Genomic DNA, 20,032 nt, shown 5'->3' on the forward strand with positions numbered 1-20,032 from the left:
CCATCCAGGAGTGTGTGTGTGTGTGTGTGTGTGTGTGTGTGCGTGCGTGTGCGTGTGCGTGTGCGCGTGCGCGTGCGTGCCCACCTGTATGACAGCACTGAACCAGCAGGTATTGCCAACATTCTTCAGCCCCACGGGGCAGGTGTCTATCCTCTTCCTGTCGTGTGGGTTGGGTGAGTCGCTCCATACTTCTGTGTGGGTCCTCTTCAGACTCGCCTTGTTCTCCGCGATGCTGGCCTCCAAAACTCTGTAAAGGGACAAAACACAAACAAATTAAATTAAAGGCAACAGACAATAGTTTTCTACCAGATGATCTCAACACCACCACCACCTGTCTCCCCGGTCGGCGGTAAAATGCCTAAACCTGATCAGAGGCCCTGGATTCATTCCATCAGCCCACCTGCTGATGGCCTGCTCCTCATCAGTGATGCCCGTCTCCCTGAAGGCCCGGTTGGACTCCTCCAGGCTGAGGGCGATAGCTCTCTGCAGGTCATCTTTATCGTCCCCAGTCAGGTCGATCACATCTGTAAACAACACACACACATTTTACCTTCATGGTTTAAACTCACACAGCTCAGGGAAGTATTTAAAACCCTCTTTGTTGATTCTCAGCCAGCTCTGTGTCATCGCAGTGTGTGCAGATGAACAGTGTTTGGCTTCCCTCCATGTTGCCAGCGCCCAGAGCTCCTCGCTCATTTATGGACGGAGGTTTGCTGGCGGATGTGCGGGGAGCTTTGGGCGCAAGTGGCATGGGGGAGGGGAGGCCGGTTCGTAAGCTACACTGCCCACACCACGATGACACAGTGCTGGTTGAATATCTGCAAAGTTTCCCTGTTACTGTTACGTATAATGTTTTGTGCTATTACAGTATAATCCCTGCTGACAACGCTAAAACCTGCTGCTAGAAATGTTTTCATATTAATTCAAACTAAAAACAGAGCTGAGCTTATACTGAGGGATGCACCGATACCGATACCAGTATCGGGGATCGGGTCCGATACTGTGCTCATGTACTCGTACTAGCAAAACAGCACCGATACCACTTTATGGTGGGGCGCCCGACCCCGCCGGGCCCGGATCCCACCTCAGCCGGCCCACACTTTCATTGCGCCACAGGGTTTTGCTTGCACGTGCGTTAGACTTCTTGGTCCGTGTTTCAAGACGGGTCGGGTCGGGTCGGGTCGGTAGCCGACATCGCTGCAGACCCCTGGCGCCTTTTACGTGGGCCGAGCCCCGATCTGGCGGCACAACGCGGTTGGAGCGCACTGAGGACAGTCCACCCGGTCGACTGTCGCACCGGGAGCAGGGGGCCCCGTCCCTCCCCGGCGGGGAGAGAGGACGCAGCGAGCCCTTTGTCCACTGTGTGGCGAGGTCCGGGCAGGGAGTGCTGTAAAGCTGCGGCCGGGAGCCACCTTCGCCCCGAGCCTTTCCAAGCCGACCTAGAGCCGGTCACGGCGCACCGCCTCGTATGCGGGACTCCCCAGCCTGCCGTGTGTCGCTCACACCCTCCAGCTGGCTGTTAACGAGGGTCTTTAGGCACAGAGAAGTACTCGTATCGGTACTCGGTATCAGAGAGTACCCAAATGTAAGTACTTGTACTCCGTCTGAAACAAAGTGGTATCGGTGCATCCCTACTTATACTGTATGTTTCTGTTTTCTATTCTATCATCCCTGTGAGGTCTCCTGAACTTCTGTGCCAGATGTTTAAGTGATGCTCACTCGTGTCGGCCTGGCTGCCCACGCTGATATATCTGTCGCTGGCCACCTGGGACGTCTGGTAGTAGGTCGTCTCATCTTGCTGAGGAACCTTGGCGTTCTTCTCCGTCAGAAATGCCACCGCCTCGGCCAGGTCTCCATTGCTCACCTGCAGCCACAATGTGTTTGTTAATGCTCATAACAGTTGGGTATGAACATGGGTCTTATGAAGAATATGTGATGATGCTTCTGTGAGAGCGACGCAGCTGTTTCTGCTCTATGTGAGAGAGACAGAACGACAAACAGCAGGAGAACAGTGTGTATATTTTTATATATGTGTAATGCATGTGTTTCCCGGTGTACCTGCAGCGCCTGCTGGAGCAGCTGAATGTCTGTGGTACCGGTGACCTCCCTCAACTGGTTTAGTAGCGTCTGCTGGTGCTGTTGGAAGGAGGATACAAGGCAGGTCAGAGCGGAGCATAATGGAGAGATGTAAAAAACAAAGCCAAGGAACCACGACTGTAACAGTGAAGCCAACATTTCAATTAAATCAACAATGCACTTCCTCATAAGGCTATTACACAGCTATAGTGACAGCCAGGTGAATAAAGAAAGTTAGTAAGATCAATATTTCTATCTAAGGCTACAAAGGACAGGGGAAGGCTAAAAGCTGCGACCGCGAGCCACCTTCGCCCTGAGCCTATAAAAGCCGACGGCGGCGCACCGCCTCGTATGCGGGTCTCCCCAGCCTGCCATGTGTCGCTCACACCCTCCAGCTGGCTGTTAACGAGGGTCTTTTGGCACAGAGAGGTTCTCGTATCGGTACTCGGTATCAGCAAGTACCCAAATGTAAGTACTTGTACTCGGTCTGAAAAAAGTGGTATCGGTGAATCCCTATTAATCACAAAACAATCCTAATGTCAAACAACGATGTTATAAATTCTAATTTAACATTATTTATATGAACTTGAAAAACTGATCCAGTATGTAATCTGAACCGCGTCTAATTGTACCCGTCTATTCTCCTCCCTATTAACGAGTTCACCGACGTCTGATGACCTACTGATGTCAACCCCAGCTGGACCGCATGGCCTTACCACACAGACACTTAACCTGCAATGACAGGCTTGAATAAATGCACTATAAATAATGGGGGAAGGGCTCTTAGTGTCTGCGTCCGAGGCAGACGTCTTGAGTGAGAGGAACACAGACTGTAGCTTTCACAGGTGCAACAGGTAAACGTGTCAGTATAAAGGGTTGTTCTTTGGTTCAGGACCAGTTACTGTAGGTTGTTTTCACACATCATAGATGGACCGCCCCTCCATCTTAACGCTGTTCACCATCTACTGTACGTCACACACATTTTAAATGGAGTTGCTCGCCACTAAGTCTACCAAACTTAGCTTAATACTGTAGCATGTTAGGTCCCAGTGATAGCCTGGTAAATGACAACGTGACTGTTCTCTACCAACTTTATAGAGGAAGTGCTGCTCTGACTTATCGAACATGTCACTGCAGACTATGATTAATATTACAGGAAGTCCACAATCAGGATTAATTTACAGGAAATACATCGTCTAAAATAAAACAAAGAGAGAAACTATCACAAAACATCAATATATAGGGCCTCACGTACAGGTTTCTCTCAGGTCAGCCAACTGTTTTGATCAATACAGTTTTTCAAAATTAGCATCCTTAGTTGACAGTGTGGAGATCCTAAAGAGCTCCATTACTAAGGTGCACATCACATTATAACTCGTGCACTTATAAAAGCTTTACATCTGACGATGTTTCAACCACTGGAGACTAGTAAACATGAAGATGACGGCGTGTTATGGTCACTGTCACAGACTGATGGATGCCAGTTCGTTGGCACGGAGGATAGCAGCGTCAGTGAAGTGTGAGGGAAGTTACACCTGTGACAGATTTGGTCCAAGTCACCCACAAGAGCAGTTACTCAGACATGCACACACACACACACGCACATACTTCTCATCTCCATGTGACCTGTCTGGCTGTTTGTCACACTGGCCATCAGCCATTAAGAGGCAGCTTGTGAATAACATCACTCTCTGCGTGGCACAGGGAACAACTTTACAGGCGCGGGGAATTCCCAGTGAGTCTACCAGCAGGTTCTCACAGCTGCTTTCTACGTGCACATGAAGAAGTTGCAATACAAACAAAAACAAAATTGCATAGACTGGATTAGAAATCCTTCAACATGACCTCATTTCACTTTTCTACAGGCCACTACATGAAAACCTGCACCACACCCTGCTCTCATGAAGCACCCTGATGATGACTATCCCAACACAAAAACAATTCATAAAGCTATTAAGATAAGTTAAATTGGGTATACTTAGTGTATTAATATACATAAGACCATTTTCAGCCTGACTTTACTGTCATTGTTGTTGTTAATCATGGCTTCATTTCAGCCCTCTGAAAGGTCAGACTGCATAATAGGGTTTGTGTTACACAGCTACTTTTAAGTTTGAGTCATCGACGGAAGGTTAAGTATTTATTTCTGCCCGTGCTCCAGACGCGTTCGTCATCAACCCATCAGATATCTCACCACCTCTCACACTATGCCTGCTTCTGTGTTGTTTACGTAAGTGAGCTTTGTCAGATCTGGTTTAAAGGTCCCACATCGTGCTCATTTTCAGGTTCATACTTTTATTTTGTGTTTCTACTAGAACATGTTTACATGCTGTAATGTTAAAAAAATAACTTTATTTTCCGCATACTGTCTGCATTCACCCTCTGTCTGAAACGCTCCGTTTTAGCGCATTTCATCGGAATTGCAACAAAATTGCGTTGCTAGGCAACAGCTCGGGTACATGTTTACTTCCTGTCAGCTGATGTCGTTCACATACACTGCAAAAGGAAATAAACTGGGACACATTTAGAATGTTTACGTTTAAAACCGTGTAATGGTCTAAATATTGTATATTTGTGACATCACAAATGGACAGAAATCCTAACGGCTGGTTTCAAACGCATAATTTCTGAATACGGGCGCTGTGTGTATTTCTCCGTATATTGAGCGTTTTGAAAGTACCTTTAAAAGGTCCCATATTGTAAAAAGTGAGATTTCCATGTCTTTTATATCATAAAGCAGGTTTAAGTGCTTTATAAATACTGTTTAACTATCAAATCGCTCAATATACGGAGAAATACACACACAGCCCGTATTCAGAAATTGTGCCGTCAGGATTTCTGTCCATTTGTGATGTCACAAATATACAATATTTAGACCATTACAGGGTTTTAAACGTAAACATTGTAAATGCATCCCAGTTTATTTCCTGTTGCAGTGGATGTAAATAACATCAGCTGACAGGAAGTAAACATGGATCCAAGCTGTTGCCTAGTAACGCAATTCCGTTGAAATGCACTAAAACGGAGCGTTTCAGACAGAGCATGAATGCAGGTATATTCAGACAGACAGAATGAGGAAAATAATGACTTTTTTGAACATTAAAGCATATAAACATGTTCTAGTAGAAACCCAAAATACAAACACGAACCTGGAAATGAGCACGATATGGGACCTTTAACACATGCTCTCTAGAACAGAGGTACTGAACTGCAGTCAGTGTTGTAAAACATGTTACACAACGCTTATGCAAAAACGTCTTTCACATTTGAACTAGCAGAGTAAACATCTGACATAACTTCAGCCACACCTGTCAGGTGATTAAATAACTAAGCAGAGAGCTAATGTATGCCACCATGGTGCTGGTGACCCAGTATATCCTCTAGAACTAGAACCAACGGAACCGACCCTACATGCACTTTGGTAAAGTGAGAGCACGATCAGATGTAACCTAATAATCAGCCATCTCTGTTATGAACCATCCCACAGTTGGCTCGCTGTGTCTGGCTAACGTTACTCAACCTCCCCCCCCATGCTCTGTAAACAAACAGATCAGATATGGATGAGTAACCTAGGAAACATCTGAAGCATAACCTCTCCTAACTGGACGTTAGAGTTGGTGGAGATGTTCTCTGTTCCTCTGTAAACACCACAGAGTTAATGCCACCAACAGAAATCTCACTGTCACTCGGCCTGCTGTATTTCAGCTGATGACACAGTTAGCTCAGGATGCTAATGCTACACAGGGATGCATGAATACGTACTACTAGGCTAACTATTAGGTTAACTATTAGGTTAAAGTTAGGCTAACTACTAGGTTAAAGTTAGGCTAACTACTAGGTTAAAGTTAGGCTAACTACTAGGCTAACTATTAGGTTAACTATTAGGTTAAAGTTAGGCTAACTACTAGGTTAAAGTTAGGCTAACTACTAGGCTAACTATTAGGTTAACTATTAGGTTAAAGTTAGGCTAACTACTAGGTTAAAGTTAGGCTAACTACTAGGTTAAAGTTAGGCTAACTACTAGGCTAACTACTAGGTTAAAGTTAGGCTAACTACTAGACTAACTACTAGGTTAACTACTAGGTTAAAGTTAGGCTACCTACTAGACTAACTACTAGGTTAACTACTAGGTTAAAGTTAGGCTAACTACTAGGTTAAAGTTAGGCTAACTACTAGACTAACTACTAGGTTAACTACTAGGTTAAAGTTAGGCTAACTACTAGACTAACTACTAGGTTAACTACTAGGTTAAAGTTAGGCTAACTACTAGACTAACTACTAGGTTAACTACTAGGTTAAAGTTAGGCTAACTACTAGGTTAAAGTTAGGCTAACTACTAGGCTAACTACTAGGTTAACTACTAGGTTAAAGTTAGGCTAACTACTAGGTTAAAGTTAGGCTAACTACTAGACTAACTACTAGGTTAACTACTAGGTTAAAGTTAGGCTAACTACTAGACTAACTACTAGGCTAACTACTAGGTTAACTACTAGGTTAAAGTTAGGCTAACTACTAGACTAACTACTAGGTTAACTACTAGGTTAAAGTTAGGCTACCTACTAGACTAACTACTAGGTTAACTACTAGGTTAAAGTTAGGCTAACTACTAGGTTAAAGTTAGGCTAACTACTAGACTAACTACTAGGTTAACTACTAGGTTAAAGTTAGGCTAACTACTAGACTAACTACTAGGTTAACTACTAGGTTAAAGTTAGGCTAACTACTAGACTAACTACTAGGTTAACTATTAGGTTAAAGTTAGGTTAACTACTAGGTTAAAGTTAGGCTAACTACTAGGCTAACTACTAGGTTAACTACTAGGTTAAAGTTAGGCTAACTACTAGGTTAAAGTTAGGCTAACTACTAGACTAACTACTAGGTTAACTACTAGGTTAAAGTTAGGCTAACTACTAGACTAACTACTAGGCTAACTACTAGGTTAACTACTAGGTTAAAGTTAGGCTAACTACTAGGTTAACTACTACGTTAAAGTTAGGCTAACTACTAGGTTAACTACTAGGTTAAAGTTAGGCTAACTACTAGGTTAAAGTTAGGCTAACTACTAGGTTAACTACTAGGCTATCTGTTAGGTTAACTACTAAGTTAACTACTAGGTTAAAGTTAGGCTAACTACTAGGCTAACTACTAGGTTAACTACTAGGTTAACTACTAGGCTAACTACTAGGTTAAAGTTAGGCTAACTACTAGGTTAACTACTAGGCTATCTGTTAGGTTAACTACTAGGTTAAAGTTAGGCTAACTACTAGGTTAACTACTAGGTTAACTACTAGGCTATCTGTTAGGTTAACTACTAGGTTAACTACTAGGTTAAAGTTAGGTTAACTACTAGGTTAACTACTAGGTTAACTACTAGGCTATCTGTTAGGTTAACTACTAGGTTAACTACTAGGTTAACTACTAGGCTATCTGTTAGGTTAACTACTAGGTTAACTACTAGGTTAACTACTAGGTTAAAGTTAGGCTAACTACTAGGTTAACTACTAGGCTATCTGTTAGGTTAACTACTAGGTTAACTACTAGGTTAACTACTAGGCTATCTGTTAGGTTAACTACTAGGTTAACTACTAGTCTAACTATTAACCTATATATACAGTTATGTTAACTACTAGGCTAGCCACAGAGCTAGCTCCAGAGAGCTATATACAGTGATGCTAAGCTCCCTGCAGCAGCACTCCCACCAGGTAAATAACGCTAGCTAACAGGAGCTAGCTCTCTGGAGCTAACTAGCGTTAACATCACTGTGTATAGCAGCTCTCTCACAGGGTAGCTAACGATAGCTCTCTGGAGCTAAACCTGTGGCTAGCTCTCTGCAGGCTAGTTAGCTCCAGAGAGCTAGCGTTATTTACCTGGTGGGAGTGCTGCTGCAGGGAGCTAGCTACAGCTATGCTACAGCTAGTTAGCTGCAGGGAGCTAGCTACAGCTATGCTACAGCTAGTTAGCTGCAGGGAGCTAGCTACAGCTATGCTACAGCTAGTTAGCTGCAGGGAGCTAACTATATATACAGTGATGCTAATGCTAAAGCTAGCTAGCTCCTGTTAGCTAGCGTTATCTACCTTGGCTTGGTGCTGCTGTAGTGTTAGCTGTTAGCCGTTAGCTGCTAGCTGCTAGCCTACCTTAGCTTGGTGCTGCTGGAGGGTTAGTGTTAGTGTTAGTGTTAGTGTTAGTGTTAGCTGTTAGCCGTTAGCTGCTAGCTGCTAGCCTACCTTAGCTTGGTGCTGCTGGAGGACGTTCTGCTCCACCGTCATCTTCTCCTCTTTAATGTTGTTCGATTATAAACGATCACAGGATACTCTCCTCCACTACAGCGGGATTAAAACACGATGATGATGTCTCCTCTTGAATGTCCCCTCCTTCATCAGCAGAGACATCACGGCGCCATGACAGAGACAGAGACACAGAGACAACACTGCTCTGCTTCTCCCTCCGCTCCGGGATCGATTACTCAGGGCTGCCTCTCAGCTGCAGCTACGTCACGGATCAGAGAGATCATGCAGAGAAAATAAGAAATACATGTTGTTATTATTATATCATGAACATCTCTATTTGCTCATTAACCTGAGAATTAGCTAGCTTTTTTTAATAATATTTTATTTCAAAAGTTCAATACAATATAATCACATGTTCAGATGCTTCATTACAGTTATGCAAAAAATACCTTACTGTATAAAAATAATATAAAAATTAATTATACAACAAATAAACTGTAAAAAAAAGGAAAATATGAATAAAAAAAAAAAAAAAAAAACTGCATTTACGTCACGGATCAGAGTTTGTAGAAATAGTAAGAAATAAATGTTATTATTATTATGATGAACATTCACTTATTAACCTGAGAATTAGCTGTCATGGCTATACATATACATATATATATATACATATATATATTATTAATATTTTATTTCAGAAGTTCAATACAATATAATCACATGTTCAGATGCTTCATTACAGTTCTGCAAAAATACCTTACAGTATAAAAATAATATAAAAATTAAATTATAAATTATACAACAAATAAACTGTAAGGAAAGAAAAATATAAAAAACAAACAAAAAACATTTTGGGTCTGTTAAACAATTTGGATACATTTGAAATGTTTAAACAATTTAATAGTTTTGGTCAATTTAGAATTTTTGAGTTTTAAATTTTCAATCATGGTCAAATATGTTTTAAAATCAATATCTTTAAAAATAAAAAAGGAGGGTATTCTTTTAAGGCAGATCATTTTATGTATATAATATTTTGCTAGGATAATAATCAAATTAATTATGTAAATCTCATCTGCTGAAAATCATGGCAACATGTTCAATCAATTTTATGTTTTAGTCACATTAGAAAGACATTAAACAGCCTATATTATTTATTAATTATTAATTATTATTAAATTATTTATTACAGGACATAAAGTGCCATTGTGGAAAATGTCATTATGGTCATTTTTATGAAGGAAAAAAAAAAGAAAGAATGAAATGTCTACTGTTTGTTTATAGTTTTTACACAATTTATTCCTGTGATTATTTATGTCATAATTACTTATTTAATTATTTAATATATATTAATAATTAATAATTATCATATCTGTTGTGCAAAGAAAGCATAATTAAATGCACAGTTTAATAATCATGAATCTGCTGTGAATTAATTAATTTCACTATACAGGGAACACCCCCCCCCCCCCCCCCCCCCCCAGATAAAGGCTTAATAATTACAATAGTAAATAAATAAATGTAAAAATAAAACATAATGCAAAAATAAATAAATAAATTTGAAAAATAATACAAATAAATACATGAATAAAGAAAAGGGAAAATTAACCAGAAGAGCAAATAAACAAGGGAATTAATACAAAGAAACAGAAATATAAACGTATGTCACATTCTATCAATTAATTAATGGCTACATTTATTTATTTTTAATTGGAAGAACATTGCAAGGCATATAAATTACAGAGCAAATAAGTAGTCTTCTATTTTTCATCCATTTTTCCCTCCCACCCCGACAATAAAGGAAATAACCAATACAACACTAATAGTGATGAGACTTAAGGCAGTAATGACACCAAAATTAGAAACACACTAGAAACATGAAATAATAAAACACATACAAGATTCACATATACACAAAACATAAAAATAATATTAATAATAAAAAATAATAGAGATTAAAAAAATAACAACACAAACTACATTTATTTTTAATATTATTTTTGCTACATTCAATGACATATTTATTTATTCATCCAGTCATTTATTGATGGATTGAGCTATCTGTGATGTTGGCATCTTCTGTCCTCCATACAATGTGCCCTGCAGTATACCTATAGAGTGAAATACCTCGTGCTCTTCATCTTCAGCTCCTTTAACTTCAGGACTCTCATTTGGCCTCCAGGAGGTGCTGCAGTACAACAACAGCTCAGACCGCTGATGCTGAACATGTTCACATCTGGTTTAAATGTGGAGTAATTCAGATTCAGATTCAGATCATCACAGAATCCACAACACCTCAGCTGCTATGCTGTTATTCTGCTATTCACAGAGATGGAATATATTAATATTCATAACTATCATCAGTGTTTAATCACCTGAAACTAAGAATCATGTTTCGTTGTCTTAGAATGAGTCCTTCATATCTCCAGAGGGAGCAGGTCCTCTTCATGTTGCTCCTCCATGTTGCTCCTCCATGTTGCTCCTTCATGTTTCTCCTTCATGTTGCTCCTCCATGTTGCTCCTTCATGTTGCTCCTCCATGTTGCTCCTTCATGTTTCTCCTTCATGTTTCTCCTCCATGTTGCTCCTTCATGTTGCTCCTCCATGTTGCTCCTTTTGTCCCCAATGTTGCTCCTTCATGTCCATGTTTCTCCTCCATGTTGCTCCTTCATGTTGCTCCTCCATGTTGCTCCTCCATGTTGCTCCTTCATGTTCCTCCTCCATGTTTCTCCTCCATGTTGCTCCTTCATGTTTCTCCTCCATGTTGCTCCTTCATGTTTCTCCTCCATGTTGCTCCTTCATGTTGCTCCTCCATGTTTCTCCTCCATGTTGCTCCTTCATGTTTCTCCTTCATGTTGCTCCTCCATGTTTCTCCTCCATGTTGCTCCTTCATGTTGCTCCTTCATGTTGCTCCTTCATGTTTCTCCTCCATGTTGCTCCTTCATGTTGCTCCTCCATGTTGCTCCTTCATGTTGCTCCTCCATGTTTCTCCTCCATGTTGCTCCTTCATGTTGCTCCTTCATGTTGCTCCTCCATGTTGCTCCTTCATGTTTCTCTTCATGTTGCTCCTCCATGTTGCTCCTTCATGTTTCTCCTTCATGTTTCTCCTCCATGTTGCTCCTTCATGTTGCTCCTTCATGTTGCTCCTCCATGTTTCTCCTTCATGTTGCTCCTCCATGTTGCTCCTTCATGTTGCTCCTCCATGTTGCTCCTCCATGTTTCTCCTCCATGTTGCTCCTTCATGTTGCTCCTTCATGTTTCTCCTCCATGTTTCTCCTTCATGTTGCTCCTCCATGTCTCTCCTCCATGTTGCTCCTTCATGTTGCTCCTCCATGTCTCTCCTACAGTAGAGTTATTATGGTATGGATGACGTCTGAGCGAGGTGAACGGCGTAACCACGGTTTTACACTCGGCGGCTCACGTTACTGCAGTCTTGGAAAGGGAGGAGTGAGCGGAGGGGTACTCAGTCGGTTGCAATCTGCAACCACACCGCTAGATGTTGCCAAGTCCGACACACTGTCCCTTTAAGAGAAGGGCCTGAATACCTAATAACACCATTGTTATTAACACATAACTCAGCCGGGAGGTGAAGATGATCGTCGGTGAATCCTCACAGTGAATCCATGTAAAATGAATTCTGAAGTCTAACGTGAGCCACCATAGAAACCCTTTAGTGTCTTGATGTCATCAAACTGTGGCCCACTTATGTTTGAATCAGATATAATAATGGATAAAGGATAAAGGGACTAAACTCAGCTGTCCAATTTCTGTCCTAATTATTCCGACAGACAGAATAACACCTCCATCCAAACACGGCTTTTTAAATCTGTCAGCTGTGATTAATTCAGTGGAAGATGGAAGAGGAGCAGTCCTCTCACTCAGAACTGGGTCATCCTTTAGATGTTCAGGAATAGCATTGTTGTAATCGTTATAACCGAAGCAGTCAGCGTGCTTTGTTAACATGAACTGTGTCATCTAACTAGTACATATAAATATTAATGGGAAGAGTCAGAACTTTTGTGGTGTTATTGGGGGGGGGAGGGATTCAGCAACAACAACATATGAAGGAAGATTTCATCAAGATAGAAGCTATTTATAGTACAAGAAGAATGGTTATTAAAATGATTTACATTTGACTGTATAATGCACAAACAACTTTTAGTTTTAATTGAAACGTTAGCTGTTGTTCAGCCGTCTTCCAGCAGATGGAAACGTCCTCCTGTAGAGCTCCAGCTTGCGTAATGAGCTCACAGTAGCAGCAGGAATGTGCAGAAGGAAATGAATCATGAAAAGGATTCCACTTGGTAAAAATCAAGTAGCATTATAAATCACAAAGTCTGCCCTGCACCGTAATCAATACTTTTATACTTGTATGTGCAGCATGCTGAGATATTGACTGACCACCAGAGAGAGTGTGTGTGAAGGTTACCTACTGTACACACACACACACACACATCACACATCACACAGTGTGACCTCCAGGCAGGAAGTGGAGCTATCAGTCAGAGGATCTGGGAGGCTGTCAGGAAACCAATCAGAAAATAAGTTGATGAATCAATTGGCAAAGTCAAACAGTAGCTGAACAGATCCTCGGCTGACAAGAGCTCAGACTTTGTTTGTTAGAGATCAAACCGGATGGTGAAAGTGAGCCTGAGGGCTGTATGATAATAGCTCCGTTTAAACCCCCCCCGCTGTCTGTCTCGTTCACTAATCCCACACTAAACACAATGAAAATCACAAATCAGTGATAATAAAAAACCCTCAAATGAAACAGGTTTCAGGATCAGAATGCACTTTTATTTGTAATATGTAAATATCATCTGTCACTTTATGTGCATATCTGTCACTGTAAATATGAATCCTTCATGCTGCACATACAGTTTATAGACATCTTCACATCTACATGCTGTACATCATCATCATCATCATCATCATCATCATTTATATGCACTATTTGTATTGTTAACTTCTTCCAGAACACTTGACTTGGATATAGACATTTTATTTTTATTTTTATTATTGTATTCTTTTTTATTAGGGATGCACCGATGCCGATACCAGTATCGGGTATCAGGTCCGATACTATGCTCATGTACTCGTACTCGCAAAACGGCTCCAATACAACGGCACCGATACCACTTTACAGTGGTGTGCCCGACTCCATGGGGCCGGGATCCCACCTCAGCCGGCGCGCACCGGCCCTCACTTTCATTGCGTCACAGGGTTTTGCTTGCACCCTCTGACTCGCGCGTATGTTAGACTCTTTGGTCCGTGTTTCAAGACGGGTCGGGCGGGTTGCAGACATCGCCGCAGACCCCTGACGCCTTTTACGCGGGCCTAACCCCCGCCCTGGCAGCACAACGCGGTTGGGGCGCACTTAGGACAGTCCGCCACGGCCCCGGGAAGCACCTTCACCCCGAGCCTTTCCAAGCCGACCTAGAGCCGGTAGCGGTGCACCGCCTCATATGCGGGACTCCCCAGCCTGCCGCGTGTCGCTCACACCCTCCAGCTGGCTGTTAACGAGGGTCTTTAGACACAGAGAAGTACTCGTATCGGTACTCGGTATCGGAGAGTACCCAAATGTAAGTACTTGTACTCGGTCTGAATAAAGTGGTATCGGTGCATCCTTATTCTTCATTGTTGGTCATTGGTGTTTGGGGGACCCTTTTCCCTTTTTGGGCACATATGATATGATATGATTCATATTTCATGTTGAATGTGTCTGCAGTGGATGTGCAGCTTGTGGAGGACGTCTACTCACCCTGTGGGGGAAACCAGCTCGTCTTTAGTCTGAATATAAAACAGAGATATTGTTTGACTTACTGGGAGCAGAAGAACTTCTGAAGTCTTTCATTAATGATTTAATGCAGATTCATGTGCTCTATAGCTTCTAGTCGTTGTTTGCTTCATTTCACTTCTTGCTTCGGTTTGGATCCTGAAAAAGAAAAAGCAGGTGTAGAACATGAATGGATGAAAAAGGTTCTGAGACGTCACCACCGACGTTTGTGACTAATCAGAGCAGGTTGAGTCGGTCTGTAGACACATTATATGGAACCAGAACGTTGAACTGGATCCTCGGTGGTCTCCTCGGCGCCGCCCTCCTGAGTCTGTCGGTCCGGTTGCCAGGTTTCAGTCAGCGTCCGTGTTTCATTCCGGGGGTTTCAGAGAGCGGCCGGGCTCCAAGGCTGCAGATGGAGACTGAACACTTATTGTGACTGAAGCAGTTTTTTTTATTAACTAAGGGCTTGCGGCAATTACATGTCTCTGAATCTGGCTGACAAAGCATCATCCATTATCATCCAGCGGCTCCGGAGGAGAGACCATTGTGCCGGTCACTATAAGAAATTGAGTTGTGATGATTTTTTATGAGTGTAGTCTATCATGAACAGTAATGGCTTCACGTTCAGATGAGTTGGCAACAGTCACGGTGAAATCTGATAGAACTGTTAGGAGCTTTTTCTTGAAGCAGGCAGTTTATATACCAAAGCAGACTGAAAGTCCTCGTCTCTCACCGTTGTATTAAAGACACACAGAGAGGGACACTGTTTCAGCCCAGTCGTACAGCGGTTCGACGTAATGTAATCTATTAGATTCATGTACAAAGACACGTATTTCCCTTTTCTCCGTGATGGTCAGCAGGAGATCAGTTCGTAGGTAATCCACGTAACTGTGAACCGGGAAGCATAAAGAGAGGTGAACGCCGTGTAGGGAGGAGGTCGGGGTGGATGGGCGGGTCTCAAAACACAGGACTTGTTCGTGTCAAAATCAAAGTCGATTTGTCACGTACAGCTTCCGTACTTAAGTTACGACACTTCCGTTGTTATTTTAACCCAAACCGCCGTCTTTTTCTAAACCTAACTAAGTAGTTTGTTGCCTATAAGCCGAACCAAGTCAATCTTTTCCTATACTAAGTAGTTTTATTTTGAGAGCAGAAATTGACACGTGCGTCACGTGTTGCTGGACATTCGTAGGAAAACGCACAAGAAGAAGACGTTGTTGAAAGTCGTGCTGAACGTTCACGTCTATGTGCACGAATCAAATAGATTAAATCACGTGACTATTTCACAAACTGCCGTGAGACTGAGTTGCATCACCCGTTGGTTTGTGGAACGTTTTGAAGCCTCGAATTCGTCGTTTTGGTCGTCGACATCCTGTTTTTTTTGCAGCCTGTAGGGACACCAAAGAATGGAGTACAATCGAACAATAAATATAAGACATTTTCCAGGCGACCAAAATGTTATAATTAACTTCCAGGAACTGTGAAAGGGTCAAAGTTGTTAAAGACGAAAACACGGACACCTCCCAGACCGGACAACCCCGAGGTAGCGACCTGTCGATCACAAGGTAGCCCCGCAAGAAGACTTGAAACTAGCGATTGAGACCATGAACTCATGTTTACGATGTTTACTGAGGGAATAAATGAAGAGAGAAGTCGGCTCATTTTCTAAATAGACTTCTATAGAACCAGAGGAGTCGCCCCCTGCTGGCTGCTAGACAGGATGCAGGTTTAAGGCTCTTCAGCGTCGGCTTCACTTCTCAGAACCGGAGGTTGCTGCCTGGTCCAATGTCAATCTCTATTTGATCATGTGACGAGACGAAACAAATAAATACTAAATGAGATTCCTTTGGTGTGTGTATGCTTCATGCACACATGAACTATAACATGACATCTTTAGAAGAGAAACAGTGGATGAATACATCAGTCAAAGTCAGCCTCTCTCTTGCAGCGAACCCCAGAGGTTCTCTGCTGACTGATAGTTCTCCAGCAGGATATTTATGTGTCATAAAGCATGAAACCATAAAAAGTGATCTGTCATCTGAAAGCCTTGTTTTTCTTCAGACTAAAGCGTGGGACCGTATACGAGGTCTCGGGTCTTTTATATAAGCATGATAAGCCTCGCTGTGCTTTGCGGTCGGTCAGGGGAAATTACAGAGCCACGTACGTCAAGATCTTAGCAGCTGATCCTCATATTTAATATCAAATGCAGACACGGACGTCTATCGGAGATGTTAATATGTGATATAGAAACAATATGAACACGGCGTACCTGAGAGGCCTCACAGCTCAGTGGAGAGGTTTCAGTCACGGCTGCAATAATACACAGTTCATTTAATTATGAACAACACTGATTGTGTCCCTGTTTCTCCCTCAGAGTTCAATATGACCATTGATTTTATGACATCAGAGTAAAGTATGAAGTAGTTAAAGCTGCGGTGGCTGGATGTATACGCCGTCCTGACTACATCTCTGTTTGAGACATTTTCTAGCTTTCTAATTCTCATCATGGCCGACGTTCACCGCCTCCACTCTCAGTCCCCTTCAGTAATAAACTACAGTTCATATTCAGGCCATTTCATTTCATGAGATTTATATTTATTTTAGACAGAGAAAGGTTAAGAAACGTGTGGTAATTTGTAAATAATAGTAATAATCCACAATTAAAACTCCGTACTATATTCATTCATGGAGCTCTGCAAGTCACTGCATGTTCTACAACACTGTCCTGCACATATTTCAGAATAAAAGCCTTGTGTTAACAAATGAAGGAATTCTGTCCACAGAAAAAACACTTGAGGGCTTTTATTTTGAAATGAAAAAAGGAAGTGTTGATTTAAAAATAAGTCTTTACTTTTTTTTTTCATGTCCGTAACACATTCTACAGATAGAGATGTAAACTGTAGTAATGTTGCTGATATGATGTCAATATACAGTCAATAGATCACCTTCACTGTCTGTTGTTGCTGTGAACCGCACGGCTCGTGTCAAAAATAGGCGAGACCTCGAATTTCTAGAAGAGACGCAGCTCAGACGCAGTGTGGCTGCTCTAACCTGTTAACACTGACGCCGAAATAAAAAAACAACAGGTAATGCAGCCGCCACAGTGTGCAGTGTGTGCAGTGTGTTCCAGGCTTCAGGTTATATAAAATATAATAAAACATATTCCTGTTCCCTCCTCACGTCCTACGTTTGTTAAGTGCTCTTAACGTTCTCTCTGAGAAGCAGCTAAATCCCTCTGAATGCTGTTTGATGAGTTTCTGTGACTTCACACTGAGAGGAACATCAGAGCACAAACTAAGGGAGTTAAATCTGATCTGGCCCTAAATAACCCCCACGCCCCCGCAGCACAAAGTTCACCTCCCGAGCCGGTCCAGGCCAGACTGGCTGACACTGAACTGACCTTTCTCTCATTCTATCGGGGAGTTTTTAGAAATGTTTACTGGGGAAGTTCATGACCCTTCAGATCAACCGCAGCGTCATCGTTACTGAGGACACAAACAGGAAGTTAGTGGTGAAGACGTTTCCTGAACATTTGGTGAGAAGTTTGGTGAGATGACTGTTATCATACTGATGCAGGGGTCAGCGACCTTCACTGTCAAAAGAGCACACAGTTTATAGTCTGAGTATATAGCATAGAAGTCTAATGCAGTGAGGACCAAAGAGACAATGTACTACGGAGTATTAGGGACACATTGAGGGAAAAAACATCTGAGATTTACACAATAAAGTCAGAATATTACGAGAAAAAAGTCATAACTTTACGAGAAAAAAAGTTGTAACTTTACGAGAAAAAAAGAAAATAGCACGTAAAATTACTACTTTATAATATTATGACTTTATTATCTAAATCTCAGATTTATTTTTTATCTTCAATGTGGCCTTAATACTGTCGTACCATAGACCTACAACAACGATGAATAAAAATGAAAATGTAAACAAAAGAACAGTTATTGATTTCCATATTTAAAGATCCCCAGGGAGCCACTGGAGAGGAGCTGAAGAGACGCAGGTCGCTGACCTCTGGACTAGATGTCGGAGTGAAGACGTCGTAGAGGTGACTTACTTCTGTCTTCAGGAACCTTTGGAGTAAAGACTTACCGAGGGAAGGCTTCCACGTCTGAGGAGATCTGCGGAGGAGGAAGACGTCGGCAGACGGGAGGCTGACATCGCTCGCTGTCCCTCGCCAGTTTGTAAAACATTTACCCTTCGTGCTCATCTGACACGGCGAATATCATCCATGTTCCTCCAGGCAGAGTCAGCCAAGATCCGTCCAGCTGACAGGCTGCCGGACCGCGGGGACGCTCACTCATCATGAATATTACATCGGGTCTGTTTACGGGCCTGAACAAGGCCGCCAGTAAGGAAGCTTTACAAATCCATCATTGATCTGAGCAGCTAGGAAAACTGTAGAATTAACTCCTGTACTTTATATCCAACCGGCTCTCAGCTGAACTAAGTGGGTTTTCTCCCTTTAAAGGGGACGTATCACGTGTATCTGGAGTTCCCACTAACTCACAAACTGGGAAATAAGACAACCAGTCATTGACCTGGAGTGGTTGTGGTTAGGAGAGCTCGACGGGCGGCGGCGAGTCTTGCGAGAGTTTTCGCATGTTTTCACAACTTGGGGGTTACCTTCGAGCCACCATCAGAAAATGTGATTCAACCAAAGAGACTAGAAGTAAAGAGACGAAACTCTGCCGCCATTTTGGACTGAAAACGCTCATCATATTTAGAATATTTTATTGTTCAACACAGGTCATTTTGGTAGAATATGACAATAGAATAGAAATAATTTAGTTTTACTTTTGTACGTGTCTTTGTAGGAGGACGTTTTACTGGCGTCCCTTAGTGGTGGAAGCGTAGCTCTGCTGCTGATGTTGACATGGAACCAACTATTGACTTTCACTCCTTGTTCGATATACGTTCTTTGATTTGAACAAACCAATCAAAAAGCCAACACTAGGATCAGCATTGATTCATGGAGAGACCTTGGTCTGGTCAGCTAACATTACTGCCAAGCAGCTGAAATATAGAGTGATATTGTGCTTTTAGCTGACGTGTGTCTCCTCACTGTGTTGAGCGATGCTCCTTCATGTCTATGTAGAGCGAGCATGGACACAGGTGAAGCTGTTAACAAGACATTTAGGATTCTTACTAACAGTCTCTTTAACTTGTTTAACTTGTTTCAGTCTTATTAATCATTTATGAGTAATAACCAGCGCTTGGTGTGCAGGCCGTGGGAAGTAGAGAGGGTCAAGAGGCTGTGCTGCTGCTGGTCGTATTTACACTGATATATCTGTCACAGAATGGGGGGCGGTGCTGGTGGTGTGTTGTGTGGTTTGAGTGTGCATGTGTGGAGACGGAGGTGGGGGTTGGGGAGGGAGGTGCCGCCACAGCTGCAGGCCAACAGTTGATCCTGTCCTCCCGGGAAACAGGATCAGCCAGGTCAGGGCGAGGAGGGGGGGGGCAAAAGGTCGTGACCCCGGGGGGGGGAACAGACTTCACAAAGAGGTACATCTTCAAAAGCAACGCCCCCCCCCCGGGGGAACCAGGAGAAGGTTGGAAAAATAAACCGCCGTGACCTCCTTCCTCCTTCCCCAGGTGTCAGCTTCAACCTCCGTACTGTGGTCTGACTGGAGGCGCTGCTCTACTCTACTCTGTTTACTCAGAGCAGCGTCACTTCAACACAACGTACAGTTTCATCTCCACTGCTGTCTTTTAGGAAGAAAGTCTGACTTTTTATTAAAGCTGCAGCGAAGAAACGGAACAATATGATTAAAAACAGTTACTGTTATAAAACGTTCCACCAGCCGGAGCTCAGCCAATAGGAACGCTCTCTCTCTCTAAAGGACCTGTGATTGGTCAAAGTCTCCCGTCACAGACTAGACCAGGAGTCAGTAACCTTTACTATCAAAATAAAATCTGCCTGGAGCCGCAAAACATGTGATCATTGT

The 20,032-nt window shown here is 42.5% G+C and overlaps 1 protein-coding gene across 5 annotated transcripts in view; it reads right to left on the minus strand.

The window, feature by feature from the left end:
• usp25 (ubiquitin specific peptidase 25) overlaps positions 1-8,557 on the minus strand; it is a 32,787-nt gene extending 24,230 nt beyond the window's left edge. For 4 of the 5 annotated variants that reach the window (XM_037749343.1, XM_037749342.1, XM_037749341.1 and 1 more), the window contains exons 1-5: positions 8,301-8,557; positions 2,059-2,136; positions 1,720-1,864; positions 401-524; positions 85-247 (exon numbers count right to left, since the gene is read on the minus strand). In XM_037749343.1, the coding sequence (XP_037605271.1) occupies positions 85-247; positions 401-524; positions 1,720-1,864; positions 2,059-2,136; positions 8,301-8,342 (552 nt within the window). In that variant the 5' untranslated portion in view covers positions 8,343-8,557. Of the gene's footprint in view, positions 1-84; positions 248-400; positions 525-1,719; positions 1,865-2,058; positions 2,137-8,210; positions 8,228-8,300 lie in introns of those variants that run through there. The other variant, XM_037749345.1, reaches the window with a different exon arrangement.
• Between the last annotated feature and the right edge of the window lie 11,475 nt (positions 8,558-20,032).

Source organism: Sebastes umbrosus, chromosome 17, assembly GCF_015220745.1.
Source record: "Sebastes umbrosus isolate fSebUmb1 chromosome 17, fSebUmb1.pri, whole genome shotgun sequence".
NCBI lineage: Eukaryota > Metazoa > Chordata > Actinopteri > Perciformes > Sebastidae > Sebastes > Sebastes umbrosus.